This window comes from Anopheles maculipalpis, chromosome 2RL (assembly GCF_943734695.1).
Source record: "Anopheles maculipalpis chromosome 2RL, idAnoMacuDA_375_x, whole genome shotgun sequence".
Lineage (NCBI taxonomy): Eukaryota > Metazoa > Arthropoda > Insecta > Diptera > Culicidae > Anopheles > Anopheles maculipalpis.
Window position 1 is genome coordinate 91,430,700 of NC_064871.1, and position 27,543 is coordinate 91,458,242.

Genomic DNA, 27,543 nt, shown 5'->3' on the forward strand with positions numbered 1-27,543 from the left:
GGCGGCCACGAAGGGCTTTGTTTGGAAGTGTGAAGGCGTTCAGCGAGCGATGTAAGATGTGGGTTTTTGACGGGAATTAGATATTATATTGGATAATTAATCTAAATTAAGTGTTGCCTTTAGCGGAGATTTTGGTGATATGAAACGAAGGGGGAAAAATGCTTATTCGTGATGTAGCGCTAGTGTTTTAATTCGTACACTTTTCGAAGGACGATAGGCCAACTAAGCAGACGCTTGGGGTCTTGACAGAGTCATATCTTCTTATGAGCAGCATTTTGTATGCTACTAAATGCATAGTCAAGTCCAGATAGTAGATCCGGTGAGTCGATCAGGGATAAGTCTACGACGTAGCAGACTTCCACCCTCCAGAAGCGCCAGCAATAGCACGGAAAGACCAAGTGCCTGGAGATTGGCAAATAAAGTACTGGACGCTTTAAAGCTTTACTGGAGGTTTAAAGGGCACGTTGATCTGCGTGCATTATATTTTAGCATATAAGTTACCTTACTGTTTTATTCGTGTGCAAAGTAATTCTAAACATTTTCCAAATCATATCAGCTGTTCGATGCTGTTTGTACAACGGTTTAGCCGGATGATTGCTAGTGTTTGTGTTCACTCTGTTCCTAAATCCTTGCACCAAACAACGGACGCTTCTTTCCGCACGGACCGCGTACAGCGTAATATCGCATCAGCAATTAAGTCCATACGCTGCCATTGTTTGCGGTTTATGGTCACTACAATTCGGTACACTGTACAGACACACAGGCAACTACAACTCTCGCACAGACCATCCACAAGCACGCTGCAGATTGCTCGGTTTTGTGGCTGTAAACTGCAGCCGCTGCAACGAAATTGTTCCTTCACTCTCTCTCTCTCTCTCTCTCTGTCTCATCTCGAAAATTGTTCGGTTTTTCGGCAAAATGTGTCAAATGCCATGCACATGTATGGGATTTAAACCAGACCAGATGACATTATTGCTTCTGGCTCGTGGAACGTGTGCAAGCGCACTCACCATACCCCAGGATCGGTTAATCAGATTTTTGACAGGACACATGAATGTGCTGAATGAATGGGGGTCATTCAGTCGCCAACACGGTGCAGGTGTTTGATAGCTTTATGTCGTGGGAAAGGATGGACTGGCCCATACCGGATGATGATTCCGTCAACAGTTTACGGACATTGATGTTATTTTCAAATTATCTTCCTTCTGATTGCTTGCAGCGTGTGAGAAGAGTGAGAAGAAAATTAAAAATAATTATAAATCATAAAGTACATCAACATTTACTTTGTAAGACTGAGCCACAGCGCGTCAACCCTCTCGGTAGCATTCCCTCGAGGGAACAAATTCATAATGAGCACTATAAACGAGATTACACATTGTAAATCTCTCTAATGAAGCGCAGTGAATTGAATTCTCTTCATCAACCCCTTTTCGCCCGTCAACTGGGGAGACTCGTCGTTAATGGAAGAATTGTGACTGCTTTTTGCCATCATTAGTGCCAGATAATCAAGCCATCCGTTCGTTAATGCTGCAGCTTTTGACAGATGTGTCGGAAAAGGAATTGGATGTAGGTCATCAGCAACGATCACGGAGGATAATAATCCATCGTGAAGTTAAAGTGAGCAAACGATGCTTTCTTTTATCGGAAATCATTTTTCCACGCCAAACGTTTACAACTTTATAGGGAAATTAATTATTTGATTTCTCTGCTAAATCAAACATCAAACGCTCACTCACTCACACAAATTACCACTAAAGTTGCCCAAATTAAGCCTCCAACACATCAACTTCCAGCGCGCACACCAAGATTGAAGGCTTAAATATTTCAAATATCATCCCAAAATTGCTGTGGTTTTACTGTATTCGAAGCGCATCGAATCCGCTTCGCTCACTTTTCGACAGGGGAACGTCCAAAGTCCCCCAAAGCACGTCAGGAAATTTTCATTCTGTGCTTCGCTTTTTTTTTGTTTTGTTTTGTTGGTTTGGCTTCCTCTTTGTATGCCTTCACAAATACCGCAGCAATAACATCAGACCATTGCGCCAAAGGACGAATTTTCTGCACCCACCGACCCGCTTTGTTGTTCCTTTTCGGGGGGGTTGAAGTTTCAGCACGAGCATTTCAACGAACTTGAAAACAGAAAGGGAAAAAAAAGGAGGCAACGCTTTTCATTTGGTGGGGTCTATCTCTGTGTGTGTGTGTGTATGTGGTCGTGATGTTTCATCGTTGTGATATGTGCAGGTGTTTCATGTACTGTTTCCCAGAACCTCACCAAAGGAGTGTTGCTGCTGCGTTTTTTTTATCGAGTCGTTTGTCTAACTTTTAACTCCACGGGTTGCAAACAAAACCCCCTCTCGGAGTTGCGTCTGCATTGAATTGGTTGATATTTTTCGCCTGCTCGTTTATTTCATACACCCGAAAGGATCCACAGAAGAGAAAAAATGGGGAGAAAAATAGATAGACGGCATGCATGGTTCATTCGCTGCTTTTTTGTTGAATGGTGGTGAATTAGAGCAAGGAAAAAGTTTGCATTTTTTCGCAACACACAGCACACACACACACACGTGGCGTTGGAAAATTCCCGTCGGATGGGGAAGAAAACCACCAGAAAACCCCTAGCTACGGAATGATTTTAGGAACAGTTCTCATAACGATTTTGCCCCACGTACTTTAGCGTGTCCCATTGTTTTTGTCAGCCCTGTCTTGCATGTGTTGCAATGGGATAGAACAGCCGATAAACCTTTCCCTCGAAATGTTTAGCGAAAGGAAAACTGGGGAAAAACGAAAACAGTCAAATAATCCCAAGTCTGATGCTTTTTTTTTTGGCTCTCTGCTACCCAATCACTGAGCAGACCAGTGAGCAGAGTTGTTCACGATGTGTTTGCTGGTGTTATTGTGCGATGTAAACCAAGCAAATGATTGTTTATGAACAATTTTGCGCCTCCACCGTAGCTTTTGGTCCTTCCTTCGCCCGCTGGAAATCATTCTAAATCGATGAAAAACTATCACACAAATACCAATTCCAGTAGAGAGAAAGGGAGAGCGTCAATTGTTAAGTAAAGCTACAACAGCAACGAATAATCCCGTACGATGAGCAAGAGATAAGTCAACTTCATTTGGTATTTGATTTTTAGATCAGCCAACGAGAGTCGAAAAACTTTCCAACAAAACCATCATCATCAGCTGGCAACTTTTGGCCACCGAAGAGGGAGAAAAAAAAATCGAAAACAATCCTCAATTGCTGGAAAGCTGACCGACCGGTGTATAGATGGAAAGCTACCAGGTTGCTTCCAGTCTCAGGACACGATCGTTGCGCGGAGATAACGGGTGGCAGAGAAAGGGGAAGAATTTAACCATTAATTCTGGGCCAGCTTTCCGCATTAATTAGAGAGTTTGTGAAATTGTTTTTCCAAGCTGTGTGTTTTGGGATTTTCGATTTTTTTTTCTCCCCTTCTCCATTTTGGGTGGCTGTAGAACTTTTCGGTGAACCGATTATGGGTAAGCTTATTAAATGGGTCTGCATTTTTTTGTTTTCTTGGGGTGAAGGTTGAACCCGCGCAAAAGCATCGGTTATTAGTTCGAGCGGCAAAAACAACACCTTAAACCCGTGCACTGCTTGCCGTTTGATTGATGAGAAACGGCTTTTAGACAAGTTTGTTTGATCATTCAAAAAGTGCGCTAATATTATGATTTATTTTGGCTTTATGTTATTGGTTTAAAGTGTCATGAAAAAGGCGTCGTACTTGTTTATTACTTTAAGACTTTTTTTCCCTCTCAACTTCTCAATACCAACACAGACACACCCAGCTGTTTCCATTCTGCCTGGCAAAACCTCTTTTAATTTAATCTGTTTGCTCCATTTCCTTCTCCAGAAGTTTATTTCACTTTCTTACGGTACTAGTTTCCCGCCCCTTCCCGATGGACGAGATGCTACTCGCTTAGGCAAAGCCGGTTTGCTGGGGTAAAATTCGGATGAAGCTGATTTTTCAACCATTTTCCCGTTGCTGCTCTTCCAGCTACGAAACTTCCAGGCAGAGTTTAGTTTCAGTGCGGATCAGTTGCTTCTAACTTTGCTGGTCTTTGCTTCTACTACCTTCCCGGCATTGATTTCCCGGCAAAGGGTGCCGACAACGACGCCCAACACACCCCGGGATTCTTTTGTCCAGTCGGAAAGGAAGTCCCCCCACCTCCCCCGCTTTCTTTCTCTGTCTCTCACACACACTTCCATTGGATCCCTCCTTCCTGGACCGAAGCCCGGCTGGAGAAAGTTCCTCGTCGAAGGCGCACACCACGCACTGCTGGCATTTTCCTCGGTATGCGCGTAATGAGAAGAAAAGTTCGCCTCGTGCTTCGCGCCACGTTTTCGATTGCAAACACCGAGAGAAAGGAACGGAAAGGCACACAGAAAAAAGAAACGTCTTCCACAACCCGGTGTCCCGGCGAATGTTTGTATGCGTGGTATGCAGGCAGGAAGTGAAAGAAAGAAAGCGAAACTTTCCTTTTTGCTTCTTTGGTTGAAGTGAAGGCAAAAGGCTTCTTTTTTTCACACATACGCACACACACACAAACACAAAATAGGACTCTAGACACACGCATTACACTCAACTCTCAACCAAAAAAAGAAGCCAAACCTAATGGCATAAGGATGAGTTGGGGAAAAAATAGATTCAATATAAATGCTACGTCTTTCGCTCGACGCTGGCCGACTTACTTACGGTGGATAAGGTGAAGAAAAACGCACTTACGAAAGAAGGATTTGGTCAAATCGTGCGAATCATGTTGTGTGTTTTGGAGGAGTATGGTGCGATGATTTCCTTAAGATAAAGTATTAGCCTTCGGTATCATGTCCACCTCAGTCCGATTATGATTTCAAGCTCGTCGCTGATTACACAATTCGATCTTGTTTGGATGTTTGACTTTTCCTCGCTAACCTTCACCAGCACAACATTACGCACGCATTATGTCATGCGATAGATTCAGACACTTTAGTAAAACCGATCGAATCGGTTATGGCCATATATGCTGACATTTTTCAACACCATTACACAACACGCAAAGGCCAATCAATTCCACACAGAACACAGAACTTCGCTATAAAATAACTTTTTTATTCTTTTTCGTACCACTTCACACCATTATTTTAACTTCACCCCAACGTACCACACTGCACCGAATAGGCTTCCCATGTGTGTATCCCTTCTGCCTTATTCTCTTGTCAAAGCAAATGTTGCCCAACAACGCTTTTACAAAGCTCCAACCAACCACCAAATCCGAACACACACTTACTTTTTTCCGGCCACTTTCTTGCTGTCTGTGTCCAGTAAAATTCTTTCAGTGAATATGATGAGAATGATGTTGATGATAATAATGATGACAGTGCGAGATAGAGATAGAGAGGAAAGAACGCGCGCGCGTAAGGTCCATCCCCTGCAAAGGATACTCCGAAACTGATGATCCTTGCTGGTTCGTACGGCCGTCTGCACGTCCGCACGGCCTTTTGCACAGTTGCACGGAGCGAAGAGATTCTATCTAACACTCGGACGGAATCTCACGAGAAGAACGAATCCTCGCGCCGTGCGAGAGGGTACACAATGCCGGATTTCGTCCTTTGTTGAGTTACAGCTTCTCCGGGGATCATGTGGCCACGAGAGGGCACATTGAGTGGCATCAGGCAATAATAAAAAGGGGAAAATGAACAACCATTCATTTCTCGAATGAATCATCACAACAAGGCCGCAACTGTGACTGAATTCATCGGTCAGAAATGGTTGCGGGCAGAATAGAATGCTCATTGTTACGGGTATTTTTAGGGGATGAAAATAAAGGAAAAAAAGCGAGGACATTGAGGGATGGGAAAGCGTGAAGAATGATGCCGTTTCTTGAAAACGAGGTCAATGGATCCTAATGACCTTTTTATTTTTATTTTGCTATGGGAAGCTAGGGTGGAACACAAAAAAGGGCATGGAAGACTTCCGCAAGCACACACACACAATTGATGTATTGGACAGGGAAGACGAGTCACTCAAAATAAGTGAATAAAGCGCGTGTAATTGTTTGGAGAAATATTTTGATCATGTTCCTGATAATAGAAATCGTTTCATTAAGGTGTGTCTTACGCGGATAAGAGTGAGATAAATTGTAAAACTTTTAATTGAATTATAATCTGTTTCAAGTGTTGTAGGGAGATTTTATCATAAATTACATACTTTGTTAGAAGCTCTCCGACATAAAACTACCAAAGGTTCTAATTTCCAGCCCTGATTCTCGGCTCCATTGCGCGAACTGGCCAATAAATCTTAAAGCTGCCGGAAAGCTCGGACGAAGATGAGTGATTTATGCATTAGCGTGTCCAAAAGTCGGCCCTAAAGCCCAACGGTAGACTCAGGTTTCCGGCCAGCCTATAGCATTGTTTCGCACCGCAATCGAAAGTGGATCTACTATGGAAGGCACTTTGAGTTCGCTTCCGATGAGCATATTGAGTGAGAATGCCAAAAGTGTGGAGACGGTTGATCGGATGGTTTCGATACACGGAATGGAATCATAGGAAAAACTGTGGAAACTGTGAGCCTTCTATTTTGTGAGATTGATATGTTTCGAATGGAGAGAATAAGTTATGCGCAAGCGCACCAAACACGCTCACATGCGGATGAAAAGTCAAAACAAAAACACGTTCTTCCAAAACCCTCCCCGTTACCTCTGGTTTGCGTTGGTTTGCGACGGATTCGACAACTCTCAATGGACGGTGTCGGTTGCCAAGGAAACCGCCGATGAGGATTCTCCCATCGGTCACAATTTTCCCGGTGATGTTTTCTGAGTGAGAAAGAGGGTATGAATGAATATTCATTCTCACTTTGCGAAGAGTTCATTTTGTGCGGGATGGTGACATGAATCGAATGAATCAAGAATGAATGCACTTCCAGTAAATAGAGAAGATTTATGGGTTAGGTTTTTGGTGTGTAAAATTGATTATAAAATATATAGAAAAAGGTTAAAAAAACTTTTTAACCCTTCAAATGATGCTCAAATTTTGAAACATCAACCTACTGACCTCGATAGCAATTCTTTTCTCGTTCCCATCGTTGCATTTTCCTGGCGCGCACCCTCCTGCTTGGGAGGTTGTCAAATCCATTGAACAACCGATTCCGACCGTAGCCGTAGTGTCCTTTTCCGTCAACCACAACAATGTGGAAATCATTAGTGACGTATTGTTGGGCGATAGCTCAACGGCACAGCATAACGGACGCAAAATGGATGCACGATCGAACTCACCCAACTCTCGGAAAGCAAATTGTCAATGGAATATGGAATGTCTTTCATATTTATTATTATTACCATTTCCGTTCGCATGAGTTTTTCTCCCCTTTTTTCTCCTTTGTGACACTGCGGCCAAGAAACCGCTAGCTCAAAATCAAAAGGGTAAGGGTAAACCATCCGAAAAGAAAGAGAAATTGAGTAAAGCATGATAAGAAAAAGACGACCCGGTGACGGCGGGTCTTTCTCGGGTAGGGTAGCTTTTTTTTTGTCAATGCAAATTATTCCATCGGTGACAAGGGTGAGTGTTTTGGCTCACTCCCGCGCTTGAAGAGGCTATTCCCCCGAGGACACACGAACGAAGGAACAGGCTCCGTACAGTGCGACGATTCGTATTTGGTTCGACGGTTCGAATATGTTTGCGTTGGCGGCTTCAATCGGCTGGAAGTAATTGTGGTGGGATTTTGTGTGAACGGAAATTTAATGAAAATGGTCAACACTGGGTATGGTGCGGTGTGAAAAAGGCATATCCGGTTTGTGGCTTCGCCGAAAACCGGAAGGATTCCGGGGACGGGTTCGGGAGGGCTTTGGGAACGTTACTAGAATTTCCAATCGGTAGCTTGATTCACGGGGCACCGGAGCAAGATTTGATTTGGTGATTTGAGAGCGATGATTTTGTTGTTGTGAAAAATAATTTGTTGATTTACAGGATGGAAGGACACATATTAATGACTTTCACTTTTATTGGGAAGGTTTTATAGCTTTTTTGAAAATCTTTAGTATCCAAAATGTAAATCAAAAGAGCAAAATTAATGATGATGTATTTTTTGAAAATTTTGCTTGTTTTTTTCCTTGTCCTCTATCAATCAAATCTCAGCTATCAGAATAATTTAACACAATCAAAAACTTGTCCTCAAAAAAAGCTACTATAGTACGCAAGTTTTTATTCGATTTGACCCCCTGCCGCCCATTGCAAAGCGCAAAACTATAAAAGAACAATCAACCAAATAACGCTTTGACACCGAAGACGCAAGTTGGCCTCAAGTTCAGAAACGCAATATGGGCCATAAAATGAAAAATCAAATTAAAAATAAAATCACAAAGTACGCTTGAAACGCTAGCCCGGAACCGGAAAAATAGTTATCGATAAGAGTTGTTCTTTCGTTCGCTCGCCGAACTGACTCACTGACTGATTGATCGGGATGGCAATTTTCAATGGAAATGATTCGAAAGTAAATAATTCAATTTAAACACGGACGAAAAGGGAACGCAAGAAAAGAAAACGGGCAAGACATCAAATCACCTGCTATAAAGCAGAGGGCAACAAAAAACAAAGTTGATAAGTTCGTTTGCATTTGAATTTCATCTTTGGCTGTGTGTGTGTGCTTCCTTTATTCGATCTTTGTTCTGGTCAATTTCTCTTGAATATCGAGTTCGATCGAAACGCCAACACTGAGGTAGTGGGTTGAGTTTTCGCAAGTAGCACTCACATTCATTTCCGATTTTATCTTACACTCTCCAACCCCTTTATCCTTCCGTTTCTGGTGGCTCCAGGCGTGGACATGCTGAAAGCTAATTTCACGGGCAATTAGTTGAAGAAGTAATTAGACAACATCTATAATAACAATTATTGTGCGCAAGAGCGAGCCGCGTAACGCGTTTTGATGTATCTTTTTTCCCTGCCCGGTTTTCCAGATTTAGGCATCCAAATGGACGCCTTTGGAGGCGACAGAAGGTGGTAAGGTGTTTTCGCTTCCCGTCCGGTGCAATAATAATAGAAATGCTTTTCCCTTTTGGTAGCTAAACCTCTCCATCCTTGCGCTTATAATCGGTACAACTTTTTCGAACGAATGAAAACCGATGATGATGTTGTGGAGAAGTTAGCAGACGTAATTGTTAAACTTTGGTTGGAGCACGTCTAGAGCTAGAGAGAAACCGTGAGCGAGTGGGAGCTCTGTTTAGGATAATTAGGAAATGATTTAAGCGGGTGGAAAAATTGGAAAAATGCTTATTGAAATATTTTCTACCGATAATTGAAAACATCCAAAGGAACTCGGTAGCAATTACCACCGCCGCGGGGTTTTGCTGCAAAGTTTGATTGGGATTGAAACTTTAAACGCATTCTTTTCGTCACGATCGGTGCTATCTCAGCCAGCTGAGCAGTGTGAGCAGCAGCAGAAAACTTTAATTGAAAAATGTTAAATGATTGTGAAAGTATTTCTTAATCGTTTGGTTTGAGATGGATTCAGCGTCACTATTTTCTTTCGTTGGAATTTCTTGAGCGTAGCGGTTTCAACGATGACTTCAAGGCGAGTTACATGCGAGTGGTTTTTAAATTAGATTTTTATCAATTCTTCTCCAACACGGCGACAGCGATCGGTATGCACTGATAATAAAATATCCCAGCGAACGCAATGGGGCCCAGGCTGTATGGCGTTCGTTCGTATGGAAATGTCTGCTCCCTTGACTGCTTCCATGGAAAATCTTCGCTAAACGATCGCCATCGGTAGAGAATGGTCTCGTTTGCGAGAAAGATATAAAATTTCCTCTATTTAAGATATCATCGCATCGGCCACTGCCAACTGCCGGCTGCACATTAAACTTTTCCCTTCCTGTGCATGTGTGTGTGTTTTTGTGCGTGCGTGTACGTGTCGCGTCACATCTATTCGTTATCTTTTCATGGGTTCATGGGAACGGTCTCGTGGAAAAAAAATCTGCTCCGAAACATTCGGCACGAAATGGTTTTTGAACGCGAGCCAATGGTGAGCTTCTACGGTGGAAAGGCTCGGCTAGTTAACCAACAAGGCACAAAACCGTCCTTTAGGGAGGATACTAAAGTTTTTGTTGTTGTTGCTGAAATTCTTCTCATATCATTTTCACGAGTCATTCCGCATGGGAAATGGTCGTATGTGAGCATTTTGGATTTTGTGGACAGTATTTTTAATAAAAAAAACGAATTGCTTCCGTACGGAAATGAAGAAAAGCGTGCTGTATCGCGTTGGAGAGCAAAATGGTCCCTTTCTGAATAGTAAATGAAACATTTCCATGAAATATTTCACGTTTGCTCTCTTTGATGAGGCTATTTTGAAAATGGTTTATGTTAAATTTAACTAACATTTTATTTTATTTAAAAAAAAAACAGCTCCAACCGAGAGAAGCTTCAAGGATCAAACGATTCCAAGCTGAAAGGTACTGCTTTACGGAAAGTTCTGCCAACGTGAACAAATATTTAGCTGCTAATACCCGTTCAACCACGGTGCGAAAAAAAAAAAAATTAGCCCCACAAAGCTAACAATATGCCGGAATGCAGGCTAGCAGTATTCCGGGGTCATGATAGTAATAAAAATAAATGTTATAATAAAAGTTTGTAATCCGTCCCCTTTACAAAAAAAAAACAGCCTTTCTCGTACGAAACGAAAAAGCTGCCAGCATTTGGAAGCCCGGCATGGGAAATCTAAAAGCATCGGAGGAATAGTGAAAGTGGAGGAAAGTGGTGTGCTTATTGTCTCAGTGCCAAAGTTCATGCATTTATCCAAACAGCTCACTTTTGCAGCGGATAATGTTGATAGTTTTCACACCTCTCAATACGCTCGGCTTTACTGAGCTGTGTTTCGGGGGTATTGGAATGAGGGAGGCGAACAGAACGAACTCTATGCTCAAGAAACACATCCCAGCTCGAAGAAAAACTTCTAGCTCTACGCGGATCTAGTTTGGGGAAAGGATTTGTGAAATACTTCTGTGTATGCCATTTGGGAAACGCTCGTGTCCTCCTGCCAGCCAGGCCAGCACAGTCTCGGTGCAAGTGCTGATGAGGATCAAACCCATCGCACGTACCTTACAGCCATTTTTGGGGTGAGAGGACTCGTTAGGAAAGTGCATAAAAATTAACACTAACCAACAGCTTCGTAAACTTAAAGCTGCTGGTCGGTCGGATTCCTTTTTTCTTCAACTTGGAATCGTTCTATTTCTTTTGTGATCCTTGGTGTTGCGCAAAACGAGAGGATCCTCGGGAGAGTTCGATGCAGCCTTGGACGGGAAGGATTTGGTGTTCTAATCTTTGCTCCTTGAGAAGCTGAAGTTAGTTTGTTGACAAAGTTTTGCCTGCTCACATGAGTGTGTTCGATGCACGTGAAAAGGCGTATGCTGGTGGCATTGACGGGCAACGAAGGATGACGGGATTAGTGATTGCGAGAACAGGTAAGTTGAATGGTGTGGATTGCGTCTTAATGAGGTTACCTCGTTGGTTTGGAAGTGAGACTTTAACTGTTGAGTATTTTACTCGTTTTTGGACAAGAAATGAACGGTTTCTTACTGAAGTGGCTACGCAAGTAGTGCGGTTTGATCAAAGCTTCCGTCTTCCAAAGCCCAATCTCCGTCATATTCCCACTCCTTCAATACAAAGAAAGGAACGGTTTTGCGTGAAGGTTCTGATTCGAAATTAATTGTCATGTTCTTGCGGTTTGTCCCAGAAGCTGGCTGGCTCCTTTCATCGCTGGAGATGGAAAACTGGGACAGTTCGGAAATCAATTTCAACACCCATGTATGTTTAATGAAAACTATCTCTCTCGCTCGTTCACACTCCCAGCGCCTGTAAAGGCCGAGTTGTGTTAATATTAAATTTCAATCAAACCAACCAACCATCTACTGCGCTACACTCTACTGCACACACCGACGATTAAGCCGGGACGAGATTTAATTGATTGTGCTTGTACATGTTGCGATAGTAGGCGGCGATGAGCAGTGCGTGACAACGAGCTTCCACTTTGGATGGATTTTAAGTGCGTCGACAGTGCGTCACAAAACTAATTTAAAACAAATCGACAATGATGCTTCTAACCCTGGTAACAATTGGTCGGGCTAGTGAGGACTTGTTTTTCTAAAAAAAAAAGAAAAAAAAACCTAGGAATGACTTTCTTATCTCAAGCTCAATTCTATCCATTGAATGAATTCTTGAGAACTGTACCTCTTTAAGTATTTGCCGTAAAGAGCCAGCAGCCGACCTAGCCGACGACGATGAAAGGTTGAGGGAAGATTCGGTATTTACATACCGATTCGAAAGTCATTGAATTGTTATGCCCCTCTAAGGTACGGTGGCATGGTAAACACCAAATTTGAGTCCTTTCTTCCGAGCAGATCGATCGGAAATTGGAAAGGATTGAATTTAACCGGCTGACGATACGGGTTGCTGGAAACCTTAATCGATTTTTTCGTCGAAGCGAAGAACCGAAGTGAAATACTATTGCGAAAAAGATTTGTGACCGTAAATCAATCAATTTGGTCACTCGTCCACACAACACTTGACTCATCAATCTATTTCGGACCATGGTTCGGGTATGCAAAATTTAGCGGAATTAGTTTTACGCACAACATGTCGATGTTGTGTGTGGATTGAATTTCCAAACACTTACGAAGATATTTTTATCCCAAATTTTAATTAAATTACTTTAAGAATTACACAGACATTGGTTGTCCATGTTCGGACCGGGGACGTTGGAGGGTATGCCCTGGTATGCCACCGTGTGCAAGGGTGCACAAACTAACATCCGAACATCGTTTCAATTTACGTTGATCGGAATCGGAATGCATAAAAAAGCATCTTTGTCCGAAGCAGACACGTCCTCGTTTGATGAAAGTTCTGACAGATTCGCCTTCAACGGGGTTCTCTGCAATCGATACTGGGTTTTGATAACACGCTTCAAGCTCGAGAGCGACCAAATAACTTTGCTTCAGAGCCGGGCAGGTGGGTTGGTTGGGTTTTGGAATGTTGGGCTGGGCGTTGTCAAAGCGGGTGTCCAGTCCAGAAGCTGTTGGCATGCTGGGGTGATGTCTTTTCGGACGAATATTGTCTTCTTGGCTTCGTTGTGCCTGCACACAGAGTGCTTGAGTGAAAGTTGGAGAGAGGTGTCCACTTGAAAAATTCTGTCATCATCAAGCAGAGTATGTTAAACTTGGTGACCCAATTCCGTCCCGGATTCGGTTGAGTGAAGAGATTTGAAGACATCTTGTCGGTAAATAATCAAAGTTCGATCAGCTTCAGTTGTTTAAGCAGGTTGAGGCGAGATTATGTTTTGATCAATTTTGTATCGCTTTTAAAAATGTTAAGCTTGTAGTTGCTTCGCCCATTTTGCTAGAACTCTCTTCTTTCGAAAGTGCTTTATATTTTAAACTTTATTGTTCCCTAATTCTAGCACTTGCCTGATTGGATTGCTTTAAAATGAACTTCTACTACTTCAATTCCCATTTGCCAAAGTGATCCTAGTGCATCGTAAAGAAAAGCTTCCAAGTGATAACGATGCAAGCCTGATTTGAATTCTGATTTGCTTAAGCGAAAGAAAAAAAAAAAGCTGGGAAGCATGATTTTTCCCGGACCAAAGAAGTCGCGAGAAGTCGTACAGGGTAAAAACGAAACAAAAGAAACCTCCACAACACTTGTGCCAATCCTTCCCATGAATAGCTGATGCCTGTGTTAAAACAAACAGTGTTCGAAATCGAACTTGCAAAACAAACGAAACAGCAACCAGTTGGCAGCTGCGGCAAGCGGTTGAAAGCATGGGTGAAAAGCTCTGCTCAAGACACAGCGGCTTCCGTCAGCGTTTCGAAATGCAATTTCTTCGTTTGTAAATGCAGCTGCTGCAACAATGCAAAAACAAAAGCGAGCATCGGCAACGAAGTGTTCCTGACCTCTCCAAGTTGTAGTAAAGTAGAAGTAGCTCCGAATCTCTATGTTCATGACGATCAGCATGGTGGTGATGATGATGATGATGATGATGAGATTGGAAGAAAATAACACACCACCCTAGAAAACAATGATTTTCCATTTTTCGCAAGAAGTTTCTATAGTCGCCGGAAAAATGGCTAACAGATGTAAAATAAATAAGGCACAAGCAAAGAAGGACAAGAAAGAACGAGGGGGAAACAAAAACGACAAAACAAAACACGGCTAAGGAAGACTTTGTTCCGGCCAGTAGGAGTCAGATTGAAATACATGTTTGGGACCGTTTGTCTGCAAGTTAACTAACATTTATTTCGTGTCCTCTGCTGTTGCAGCCTGCAGTCGGTGCACGGTGAAAGGAACGACGGCAGCCAGAACAACCGAGTACCGATTATGATGTACTAAGAACGTTGGCAAGAGAAGGTAACATTTTGCTAGCCAGAAGAAGGGCACGGGAACAACAACGGGTTTGGGGTCGCCTTTTGCTCCGAATCAATCGGAGGAATTGTCTAGCGCACTATCTTGTTGCAGCAACACACTGAAAACTAGTTTATGGTCCAGATGTGGCCGAGACACACACAAAAAAGAAAAAAAATGCTCCTAGCTCGCCCTAGTTGGGTAAGCTCACTCGGTACAAAATACGCTTTTGAATGATTGCAGGTTGATAAATACAATATTCATGAACTGCAATCAGGACCAAGCGGTCCGTTGTTTTGTGTCGGTTTGTGTTTGTACAGCGATCCAGCAGCAAATGGCTTCAAACGCAGGGTCGGCACAGCTTGAATAACTTGAAAGGGTATGTTTGAAAGAAAAATGAAAATCGGTAATGCGAAAACAAAATTACGCTTTTATGTTTAATAAAGCAGAGAAAGAGTTTCAAAACTAGTAGTTGTTGCTTTAAGCAACAACCGAAAATAGGCACCGGGTTTTTACTACACGATAACAATTTTATTTCAGGCTAAACCCGATAGCCAGAGCGAAGCGGGGACTTAAAACCAATCCTGTCTTTACTTCTTAGATTCTCTTGTACCTTGGATGACCTTGGAGGTGGACCCAATCTCGACACACCCAATCTGTCCGTACCTTCGGACGGTAATCCAGCAGCACGCTTGGCATTCGGTACCTACTGTCTCAACCGAAAGTTTGCGGCAAATGATGGTCGACAGACTTCGAGACTCCAAAGTGGCTATGGAGTCACCTTCCACGGATTGGCGATGGATTTGGAAAAACGTCACCAGCTACAGACCTTCATCAGAACAACGCTCGATGCTGTATTTGCAGGTGTACAACAAGGTGCCACATGGACTGAATTGGACTCCTTAAGCCACCTCAGTCTGCCCCCAGATAGAGATTTCGGACGCTAGTGCTTGAATCATACTGATGCAGGCTATGGAAACCACCGTCCCAAACTACAACCTCAATTTCCTTTCCCTCCTGTTAGCGCTACAGCTCGAACCTATGCCTGTAAACGTGGGTTGGATGGTAGAGAAATGTCAGGACCCACATCCGGCAAAAGGATCGTGAGTACGTTGTGGCGTGTGATGGCTCTCTTTTTCCATCCAACCACCGAGGAGATAGGTCGAGACGAGTTTTAGTGCTCGTGTGCCCACTCGCGCTCAAAACAGCTGGACCGCGTCTCAAATAAACCTACACCAACACCTCCTCTTACCTATTTCAAGTCACATTAGCATAAGTAAGAGGATTCCCATCCTGTGTTTGTTTGCAAATTACGTTATTCACATTGTTAGAAACAACAATGATGTTATTGATGAAAATATCCTTAAATGTTTTCTGTGGCGACATGTAGAGATTTTTGTTTTAGGAGAACGGAGATTATTGTTGCATGGGACTGGTTTTTAACTTTATAACGCAAATACTACTGAAGGGATTGGATCAGTAGTAAAGGTGATAGTGACGGCGGTCTTAACACGGCGGGAAGTTGTTAATTTTTAGCTCTAACAAAGAGATATGATACAAAAAAGGACGAGAAAGTGGACCCTTCTCCTCTTTGTGAAACAAATTTGTAATGCTTAAGTCCCCTGATGCTTATCTTAACAGACGAATTCAGCGTCATCATCCGATGTTCCTCCTCATTGGGTGTCTTTTTCTGCTAACTCTCTGTGCTATTTTTGAAAAAAAAAATCAAAATGTGCTAGCGCACCTTTTAATTGAAATCTTAATTGAAGAATATCCTCAACAATCTCATCAAGATAAGGGTGAAGCACGAAAGCAAGCTCTTCTTGAAGAAAATTATCGTTTCGTCATAAATGTGGCAATTTATCATGGAAACAGCAATTAGTTTGACAAGTATGGAAACCACACAAGAAAAGTGTTCTTAATTACTTTCTTAATAAATCAAACTCCAAACAGTAATAGAAAAAGTCTCTCCTTTACAAGGAAAATAACGACAACGACTTCCGATTACGAGTAAACTTGCTCATCGCTTATTGAGCGATATTGTTATTTTACCAGTCATAGCTGCATCATACTCCTTACAATCAACTCCAACAGTCTTTAACAAAAAAAGAAAAAACCCCCACCACCACAACAACTATTTATTTCCACACTAAAATCCACATAATAAACACAGTAGCACAACGACCCGTCCTTCACAAGAAAGTGAGCCACCGGGACGCGCAACGAGTAGATTTATTGAAAAGTGCATCGATGCTGACGCTCGCGTCTGAAAAATGACTTTCCAGATCCTGTTCCGCTCCAGCTCTGCAGCCTGCACAAACGGGCGCACATTGTTTCGCGAGCGCTTGTGAGCTTAATTCAATATCAAGCTAATTATGTTTTGTGTTTCATAATGCTTTTCGCGTCCCCATTTCGCAGTTTGCTCCTGTCCGGTAAAGGAGCGTCGCGATGTGTACATCGAATTGTCAACCAACGTCATCCTCTCCGCGAATGGTATCGGTTCGAAAAGGGGCAGATGGAGCCGGAGGTTTTTGCCAGCTTTTTTTTCCACCGTACCCGTTAGTGTGAAAGTTTGTGGGTATTTTGTGGCACTTTCTTCGTGTGCGGTGTGAGTAGGGCAACATAATTTTCATCTACCGTTGGGTAGCGTTTCCCCTTTTTCCCGTTTTAATCTTACCAACTTGACGGATTTTGCTGCTCGATACGATGGATCGCTGGCAAGAATGGTTTTGGCTCGGGCTGTCTTGATCACACTTCTTATGGCTTTTGAAGGTGCTTATGGGCTTAGACAGTACACCCCCCTCGTTGTCTCGTCCTATCCCGACGAAGGTCCAGTGATCTCTCGAGAATACTTTTATAATAGAATCACACAAGCGCTTGCCTTCTTGCTAGGGTTGCCGCCAACTGAGAACCTAAGACCGGAAGGAAAGTAAATGGGAAAATGGTAAGATAATTCATTTTGTTCGCCCTTTCTCTCACTCTCTCTCTCTCTCTCTCTCTCTCTCTCTCTCTCTCTCTGAATTTGCTGATGCAACCCACTAAGCTTGTTGGAGGCCGGCAAACCGAGGAACGGATGCAGAAAAGGTAAATAAAATCGGATGTACGGAAGAAAAGCGCCCAACAACGACAACGCGAATGAGCAAACTACTAACTCACCAGACAACCCATCCTATCGTTCGCGAAACGCGCTAGAAAGCTAACGCGAGGACTTTATAATTCAAAAACTGTATCGTGTAGTGGTTTCCTTTTTTCGGGTTATTTTTTTGTTTTGGGAAAAAGAAAGTAAACATACAGAGAAAGCGTACTGAGAAGTTTTAACTAAATGGAAGTAAACAAATGGGTGAAAAATCGTTAGTTTGTTTTGACGAAGCAGCAACTGCAGAAGCAGCAGCAGCAGCAGCAGCAGCAGAGAAGCAATAGGAGATGATAAAATCACGATCGAAAAAAAAATAAACCATCCAACATCCATTTGCAAAAACCAAAGCGAAACAACCTCCGTTGCTCACGTTTTGCGTGAGATGAAAAGGAATACAGAAACTAAATTTCCTGCAAATGCTGGCCAAGGCTTGGGCTCCATCGCTACAGCAACAACAACTATTCAGGGAAAATGGACCAGAATACAACGCGAGCGTGCGCGAGCAAACTTAATTAAATTGAAATTTAATTTCACTATTGTAGCCATTTTTCACTCGAAGGCTGGCTAGTTGTTGTGCTTGGGCGTGCACTGGCCACGCACATTGGTACTGGCATAGCGGAGGCTGAAGTGATGGCTACCATTTAATTTCATCCCTGGCGAAAGAAACAAATGCATTACAAAAGGTTTTTTGGATCCATCTTCTGCCCTTTCGGGCAGACACTTTAAGCAAGAATGTGTTGGCCGGTGGTGGTGATGGGGTGAAAAAGATGGGTGGTTAATTTGATGAAAGTAGTCGTAAATAAAATGTTGCGCTAACATAATGGCAGGATAAGGAGAAACAAACAGAAAAACATCAACCCAAACATAGAAAAAGACAAAAGAGACCTTGTAGATGCTCGGTGGGGACAAACAAACGGGAAAACTAGTCTAATAATTAAAAGGACGCTTTATTATTGGAATTTTTTAAGGCATCAGTATTTTTTCAGAATTTTTGCATTTGCTTTTCAGTATGTTTACATTTTTCATCACGATTGTATATTTCTTTTCAAAAAAAAATTTTTTTTTTTGAATCATTTATATCTTTTTCTGCTATAACTGGTGTGAGGGGGTAAAGGGATCGGGTTGTGGTATTCTGCAAAAAGGTGTGCGGCCCAAAGACGCATTCAACGGTATACCGGACGCCAGAATCGGACCAGGAATGGCCGAGTTATCGCTGATTTTCCACGGGAATGTTTTGGTTTTTCCGCTATAACTGGGCGAGAGGGTAAAGGAATCAGGTTGAGGTGTTCTACAAAAAGGAGTGCGGCCTCAATACGCATCCAACGGTATACCGGACGCCAGGATCGAACGAGGAATGACCGAGATATCGCTGATTTTCCACGGGAATGTTTTGGTTTTCCGCTATAACTGGGCGAGGGGGTGGAGGGATCGAGTTGAGGTGTTCTGCAAAAAAATGTGCGGCCCAAAGACGCATCCAACGGTATGCCGGACGCCAGGATCAGACCAGGAATGGCCGAGTTATCACCGATTTTCCACGGGAATGTTTTGGTTTTTCCGCTATAACTGGACGATGGGGTGGAGGGATCGGGTTGAGGTGTTCTGCAAAAAGTAGTGCGGCCCAAAGACGCATCCAACGGTATGCCGGAAGCCAGGATCAGACCAGGAATGGCCGAGTTATCGCTGATTTTCCACGGGAATGTTTTGGTTTTTCCGCTATAACTGGGCGAGAGGGTAAAGGAATCAGGTTGAGGTGTTCTACAAAAAGTAGTGCGGCCTCAATACGCATCCAACGGTATACCGGACGCCAGGATCGAACGAGGAATGACCGAGATATCGCTGATTTTCCACGAGAATGTTTTGGTTTTCCGCTATAACTGGGCGAGGGGGTGGAGGGATCGAGTTGAGGTGTTCCGCAAATGATGTGCGGCCCAAAGACGCATCCAACGGTATGCCGGACGCCAGGATCAGACCAGGAATGGCCGAGTTATCACCGATTTTCCACGGGAATGTTTTGGTTTTTCCGCTATAACTGGACGATGGGGTGGAGGGATCGGGTTGAGGTGTTCTGCAAAAAGATGTGCGGCCCAAAGACGCATCCAACGGTATGCCGGACGTCAGAATCGAACCAGGAATGACCGAGTTATCACTGATTTTCCACGGGAATGTTTTGGTTTTCCGCTATAGCTGGGCGAGGGGGTAAAGGGTTCTTTTTGAGGTGTTCTACAAAATGGTGCGTGGCCCAAAGACGCATCCAACGGTATGCCGGACGCCAGGATCAGACCAGGAATGGCCGAGTTATCGCTGAATTTCCACGGGAATGTTTTGGTTTTTCCGCTATAACTGGGCGAGGGGGTGGAGGGATCGGGTTGAGGTGTTCCGCAAAAAGATGTGCGGCCCAAAGACGCATCCAACGGTATGCCGGACGCCAGGATCAGACCAGGAATGGCCGAGTTATCACCGATTTTCCACGGGAATGTTTTGGTTTTTCCGCTATAACTGGGCGAGGGGGTGGAGGGATCGGGTTGAGGTGTTCTGCAAAAAGATGTGCGGCCCAAAGACGCATCCAACGGTATGCCGGACGCCAGGATCAGACCAGGAATGGCCGAGTTATCGCTGATTTACTACGGGAATGTTTTGGGTTTTCCGCTATAACTGGACGATGGGGTGGAGGGATCGAGTTGAGGTGTTCTGCAAAAAGATGTGCGGCCCAAAGACGCATCCAACGGTATGCCTCACGCCAGGATCAGACCAGGAATGGCCGAGTTATCGCTGATTTTCCACGGGAATGTTTTGGTTTTTCCGCTATAACTGGGCGAGGGGGTGGAGGGATCGGGTTGAGGTGCTGTGCAAAAAGATGTGCGGCCCAAAGACGCATCCAACGGTATGCCGGACGCCAGAATCGAACCAGGAATGACCGAGTTATCACTGATTTTCCACGGGAATGTTTTGGTTTTACCGCTATAACTGGACGATGGGGTGGAGGGATCGGGTTGAGGTGTTCTGCAAAAAGTAGTGCGGCCCAAAGACGCATCCAACGGTATGCCGGACGCCAGAATCGAACCAGGAATGGCCGAGTTATCGCTGATTTTCCACGGGAATGTTTTGGTTTTTTCGCTATAACTGGACGATGGGGTGGAGGGATCGAGTTGAGGTGTTCTGCAAAAAGATGTGCGGCCCAAAGACGCATCCAACGGTATGCCGGAAGCCAGGATCAGACCAGGAATGGCCGAGTTATCACTGATTTTCCACGGGAATGTTTTGGTTTTTCCGCTATAACTGGGCGAGGGGGTGGAGGGATCGGGTTGAGGTGTTCTGCAGAAAGATGTGCGGCCCAAAGACGCATCCAACGGTATGCCGGACGTCAGAATCGAACCAGGAATGGCCGAGTTATCACTGATTTTCCACGGGAATGTTTTGGTTTTCCGCTATAACTGGGCGAGGGGGTGAAGGGATCTTTTTGAGGTGTTCTACAAAATGGTGCGTGGCCCAAAGACGCATCCAACGGTATGCCGGACGCCAGGATCAGACCAGGAATGACCGAGTTATCACCGATTTTCCACGGGAATGTTTTGGTTTTTCCGCTATAACTGGGCGATGGGGTGGAGGGATCGGGTTGAGGTGTTCCGCAAAAAGATGTGCGGCCCAAAGACGCATCCAACGGTTTGCCTCACGCCAGGATCAGACCAGGAATGGCCGAGTTATCACTGATTTTCCACGGGAATGTTTTGGTTTTTCCGCTATAACTGGGCGAGGGGGTGGAGGGATCGGGTTGAGGTGTTCTGCAGAAAGATGTGCGGCCCAAAGACGCATCCAACGGTATGCCGGACGTCAGAATCGAACCAGGAATGGCCGAGTTATCGCTGATTTTCCACGGGAGTGTTTTGGTTTTTCCGCTATAACTAGGCGAGGGGGTGAAGGGATCTTTTTGAGTTGTTCTACAAAAAGATGTGCGGCCCAAAGACGCATCCAACGGTATACCGGACGCCAGGATCGAACCGGGAATGACCGAGTTATCGCTGATTTTCCACGGGAATGTTTTGGTTTTTCCGCTATAACTTGGCCAGGGGTGGAGGGATCGGGTTGAGGTGTTCTGCAAAAAGATGTGCGGCCCAAAGACGCATCCAACGGTATACCGGATGCCAGAATCGAACCAGGAGTGGCCGAGTTATCACCGATTTTCCACGGGAATGCTGCTGGCGGAATTTCCCGAGAGTACCTGGAAAATCCTCCTTAATCCCATTCGATATCAAAAATCACGTTTTGGAGGTATTTTAAACGATTTTTAATGAACGAAATAAAAATGAGAGGAAATTAGTTAAAATTGTGGAAAAAGTTTAAACTGTGCCGCCAAATATTTGTCTTGTCGGAAAGAAATTATTTTCCAATCGGTTTTTAAAATTTCCATTTGCTACCTCCTCGGAATCATGCTCTCCTGTTACTCCTGGTCGGATTTTGTCGCATCGAAATTGGTCAGATTTCGGTCGAAAATCTGCCACCGGGAGCGACTTGTAGTAACAGGAGAACATGTTTCCGAGGAGGTAGCTCGGGTCGGCCGAAAAATCGAAAATCCAATCTTAAAATCCAAAATCAGTTTTAAAATCCCGAGGCAAAAATTTTGGTTGAATTCCAAACTTAAAATTTCCAACCCAAATTTAAAACTGACTTTGGATTTTAAAACTGATTTTGGAAATTTTTGGCCGACCCGAGCTACCTCCGCGAAATCATGCTCTCCTGTTACTCCAGGTCGGATTTTTGTGGCAAAAATCTGGAAATTTTGGGCAAAAATCCGGAAATTTTTATGCGGCAAAATTCGACCAGGAGTAACAGGAGAGCATGATTCCGAGGAGGTAGCAAATGGAAATTTTAAAACCGAGTTGGAAAATAATTTCTTTCCGACAAGACAAATATTTTCCGGCACAAATATACTTTTTCCACAATTTTAAGTAATTTCCGCTTATTTTTATTTCTCTCCATAAAAATCTTTTAAAAACACCTCCAAAACGTGATTTTTGATATCGAAGGGGAATAAAGGGGGATTTTTCAGGGTTTTCCGGGAAATACCGCCAGCAGCATTCCCGTGGAAAATCGGCGATAACTCGGCCATTCCTGGTTCAATTCTGGCGTCCGGCATACCGTTGGATGAGTCTTAGGGCCGCGCACCTTTTTGTAGAACACCTCAACCCGATCCCTCCACCCCTTCACCCAGTTATAGCGGAAAAACCAAAACATTCCCGTGGAAAATCAGCGATAACTCGGCCATTCCTGGTGTGATTCTGGCGTCCGGCATACCGTTGGATGCGTCTTTGAGCCGCGCACCTTTTTGTAGAACATCACAAACCGATTCCTCCACCCCTTCGCCCGTTATAGCGGAAAAACCAAAACATTCCCGTGGAAAATCAGCGATAACTCGGCCATTCCTGGTGTGATTCTGGCGTCCGGCATACCGTTGGATGCATCTTTGAGCCGCGCACCTTTTTGTACAACATCACAAACCGATTCCTCCACCCCTTCGCCCGTTATAGCGGAAAAACCAAAACATTCCCGTGGAAAATCAGCGATAACTCGGCCATTCCTGGTGTGATTCTGGCGTCCGACATACCGTTGGATGCGTCTTTGAGCCGCGCACCTTTTTGTAGAACACCTCAACCCGATCCCTCCACCCCTTCGCCCAGTTATAGCGGAAAAACCAAAACATTCCCGTGGAAAATCAGCGATAACTCGGCCATTCCTGGTGTGATTCTGGCGTCCGGCATACCGTTGGATGCGTCTTTGAGCCGCGCACCTTTTTGTAGAACATCACAACCCGATCCCTCCACCCCTTCGCCCAGTTATAGCGGAAAAACCAAAACATTCCCGTGGAAAATCAGCGATAACTCGGCCATTCCTGGTGTGATTCTGGCGTCCGGCATACCGTTGAATGCGTCTTTGAGCCGCGCACCTTTTTGTAGAACATCACAAACCGATCCCTCCACCCCTTCGCCCAGTGATAGCGGAAAAACCAAAACATTCCCGTGGAAAATCAGCGATAACTCGGTCATTCCTGGTTCGATTCTGGCGTCCGGCATACCGTTGGATACGTCTTTGGGTCGCACATCTTTTTGCAGAACACCTCAACCCGATCCCTCCACCCCTGGCCAAGTTATAGCGGAAAAACCAAAACATTCCCGTGGAAAATCAGCGATAACTCGGTCATTCCTGGTTCGATTCTGGCGTCCGGCATACCGTTGGATACGTCTTTGGGTCGCACATCTTTTTGCAGAACACCTCAACCCGATCCCTCCACCCCTGGCCCAGTTATAGCGGAAAAACCAAAACATTCCCGTGGAAAATCAGCGATAACTCGGTCATTCCCGGTTCGATCCTGGCGTCCGGTATACCGTTGGATGCGTCTTTGGGCCGCACATCTTTTTGTAGAACACCTCAAAAAGATCCCTTCACCCCCTCGCCCAGTTATAGCGGAAAACCAAAACATTCTCGTGGAAAATCAGCGATATCTCGGTCATTCCTCGTTCGATCCTGGCGTCCGGCATACCGTTGGATGTGTCTAGAGGCCGCGCACTTTTTTGTAGAACATATAAAAAAGATCAGTTCACCCCCTCATCCAGTTATAGCGGAAAAACCAAAACATTCCCGTGGAAAATCAGCGATAACTCGACCATTCCTGGTCCGATTCTGGCGTCCGGTATACCGTTGGATGCGTCTTTGAGTCGCACATCTTTTTGTACATCTTTCCTACCCAATATCTCATCCTCTCACTCACTTATAGCAGAAAAACAGTGAGAAGGGGTTTTTGTGGGATAACTCGTCAGGGTGTGGAGATAATGGGCTGGAATATTCGACAAAAAGATGCGCAGTCCGAAGACGCATCTAAAGGGATGCTGGGGGTCCAGATTTTACCATAACTTAGAAAGTTATCGATGATATTCCACGGGAATGCTGGATGTTTTTGGGACTCTCTTAGCCCATGGAAAATCGGCCATAACTTGCTTAGTTTTGGTCCCGTCAGGACAAAAAGCGTATCGTTAGATGCGTCTTTGTGTCGCGCATCTTTTTGTCGAACACCCTAACGCGATACCCTTGTAGATATTCGGTAAATAAAGAGTTTTCCGCTCAGCCCTTGGAGAAAAATCGATCGAACTCGCTCATGTTTTTTTCGGTCGGAGCTTTTAGAACACTGTTTTATGCGTTTTTGTACCGCTCATCTTTTTGTAGAATACAAATCAATTCTACCACCCTTCGCCCAGTTATCTAGCAAAAACCGGGGTTTTTTTCTTATTCCATGGAAAATTTACGATAACTCACACATTTTTTGTCCAATTGAAGCGTTTAGAACACCGTTGGATGGATCTTTACGTCGCGGATCTTTTTGTCTAAGAACTTTATCCGATCCCTCCACCCCCACCCAATTATTCCGGGAAAAACTGGTTTTCCGCAAGCATTTCTGTGAAAAGTTTTGGTCCAATCTTCCAAGGCGTCCAAGGCGTCTAGCATACAGCTGGAAATTTTAAAAGTACTGGTAGCTTAAGCCAACCTTTGTAAAATCAAACATATTTTTAAATCGTTTCATTTAACTTTTTTGACTCCTGGCCAAGTAGTTTTTAAATTCAAGATACGATTTTGTCTTATTTAGATCAATGGTCAACGATCAATAAATTTATAGGTGTAGAGAAAATTAGCTAAAACCACCGATTACATGGCCTCACATGGGTAGCAAACATCGGACACCTACCGGATATAGATTTATTCAGGTGGCAGATGGGGCTCCAATTTCCATTCCACTTAGGAAAAATATCGCTTCCGAAAGGCTAGATCCACCACTCAGTTCCAACTATTTTATGTCGATCTTGTATGATCTGGGAGAACAGATACAGGAAGTATTCAGATAGAAGAAGACAAAGTCACTTTTATTACTTTAAACTGTGAAATTAATTTATCTTTAGTTAGTTTGTTTCACACTCCAACTGTTTTATCTATTTTGTTTTGCTTGTTAAGCTTTAAAGTTTCCATAATTATTTCCATTTTGCCCTCCATTTCCTCCTTTTGTGTAATGAGACAACACTCAAAGCATGCTACTGCTTTATTCCCCATCATTTGTTCAACTACAATTGTTTTCTTTATCCCACGCAATCATCTGTTCATAACAAGCAATTTATCTGCTGTACAATAACTTCTGCTTTCCACTTCAGTGCCATTCAGTTTTTTCCGCATAAGATATTTATAAAAAGTAATTAAAAGCGGTTCCGCTTATTGTATGACGTTTGGCACGTAAATGGGTGTGTGTCACAACGCTTAAATGCATGCTGACCATCCGCGAATCCCGTTTCGCGCTAGTTATCCTGTCTTTTTTACCTTGTTTTCCCCATTTTGGTTTTTGCTTGCCTCGCTACGCGCTATTGTAACAATGCTACATGGCACAAATTCCACAATCCCGCTTTTTTTCATATTTAAATTGTCAAACATGAAATATTGCCATTAAAATTGCTTTCCGTCCTGGCACATCCATTCGATTGTCTCCACGGCACACGGGTGTACCGCACCGAGCGACAGTGGTTAAGTAAGAATGAGCGCACGCAGTCACGAACCAGGTGAAATTATTTCCGGATTGATCACACGCACGGTGGTGCATCATGGTGTGCAAACAAGCAAAATGGTGCTTAATTTGCATTCGGGTAAAACCAGAAAGCAATTACTGGTCCTGCTGCGACCAGTTCCCGAGAAGCGTACGTTTCTTTCAATTATTCAACTCGATCACCGCTTAATGGTGGCCGATTTAATGGTTAAACGGTCAACAAATATATCGGACAATTTTAATTAACAAACAAGTGAATCATCGCGGCTGTGCCTAGGCACTAGATGCGGTGAAGCGTCAAAAGAATGTGCTCGAATCAAATAATGCAAAACGAGATGCGAACAAACCGAAAACAAAACATGTAAAGCTTGCAGCTTCCTTCTCGCTGTCTAGCGCGATATGTCAAAATATACGACAAGCAATATTAGCATGCCACAATGTCTGCTGTTATGCTGTTTTTTTCCCCGCTTTTTTTGTCCCAGTCCTCAAAAGATTCCGCTTCTTGGTGATTGAGAAAAAAGCCACTGAACCGTAAGCGAAGAAAAACACCACACCAAGCACTACCAACCATTTAAGACATCGGCAGTGGCAGTCGATGGCGAACATTTTCTACTCCTTATGGTCTGCTTTTGCTGTAGAGCGCGGGGATTCAGTCGTTTGATGGCAACGTGGGAAGCGTTATATTCCTAATCGTCGGTGACAAACGATTCGCAAACAATCGTTCATCTGGAAGCCGCGATGGTATCACAGATCAGCCTGATTTTAGCCCGTTGGCGTTTGATGGCGCGCGAGCAAGAAAGACGAGTGAAAATAAAGGCGAATGTGTGCGGAGCGTTGGAAAAATATTAAAGTATCGTCGTAAAGATGTGCTCCCTGTGCTGGGTGAACGATAAACGCCATGAACACGATTGGTACTGGCAGGCGTGTGTGCATTGAATTATTTGTTTATTTCACTGCTACGGCTCCGAAATGTGGCACAACATTTGGGAAGGAGGATGGATGGCTTCATGGGACTAACATTTGCGAAGAATTGTGGAGCCTTGTTTGTATGCTTTTCTGACCTTTTGCTTCAATAATTGTGATTAGATGGAAGAAGAATTTCAAAACCCTTTGCGATGAAATAGTATTGAAGACTACGCTTGTATGTATAAAAACCTAAATAATGATCTAATAATAAACATTTTCAGAACACAGAGACGAATTAAACGTCTAGAAACCATGGAACCTTGCTCGACTATAACGTCTCTAGGAAGCTAAAAGGCTTCATGGGATGTCGAGACCCCTTTGACTACGCCGCACCGTGGTAGATGAAACCTTTTGGGTACATCTCTTGGTACACGTCTCAGCAGATAGTGATGGATCACCTTGTGGATCTCCCTGTGTAGACAAGATCCATGGCACTACAAAACCTGATCTACTTCCTGGCCTTTTAATAGATGAGATCCCCTTTTATACGAGATC

General features: G+C 43.9%; 1 protein-coding gene across 1 annotated transcript in view; it reads right to left on the reverse strand.

Moving 5' to 3' along the window:
• Positions 1 to 11,627, reverse strand: part of LOC126567632 (uncharacterized) — a 56,600-nt gene extending 44,973 nt beyond the window's left edge. The window contains exon 1 of the mRNA XM_050223851.1: positions 11,561 to 11,627. Within this exon, the coding sequence (XP_050079808.1) occupies positions 11,561 to 11,627 (67 nt within the window). The remainder of the gene's footprint in view (positions 1 to 11,560) is intronic.
• Positions 11,628 to 27,543: the final 15,916 nt, after the last annotated feature.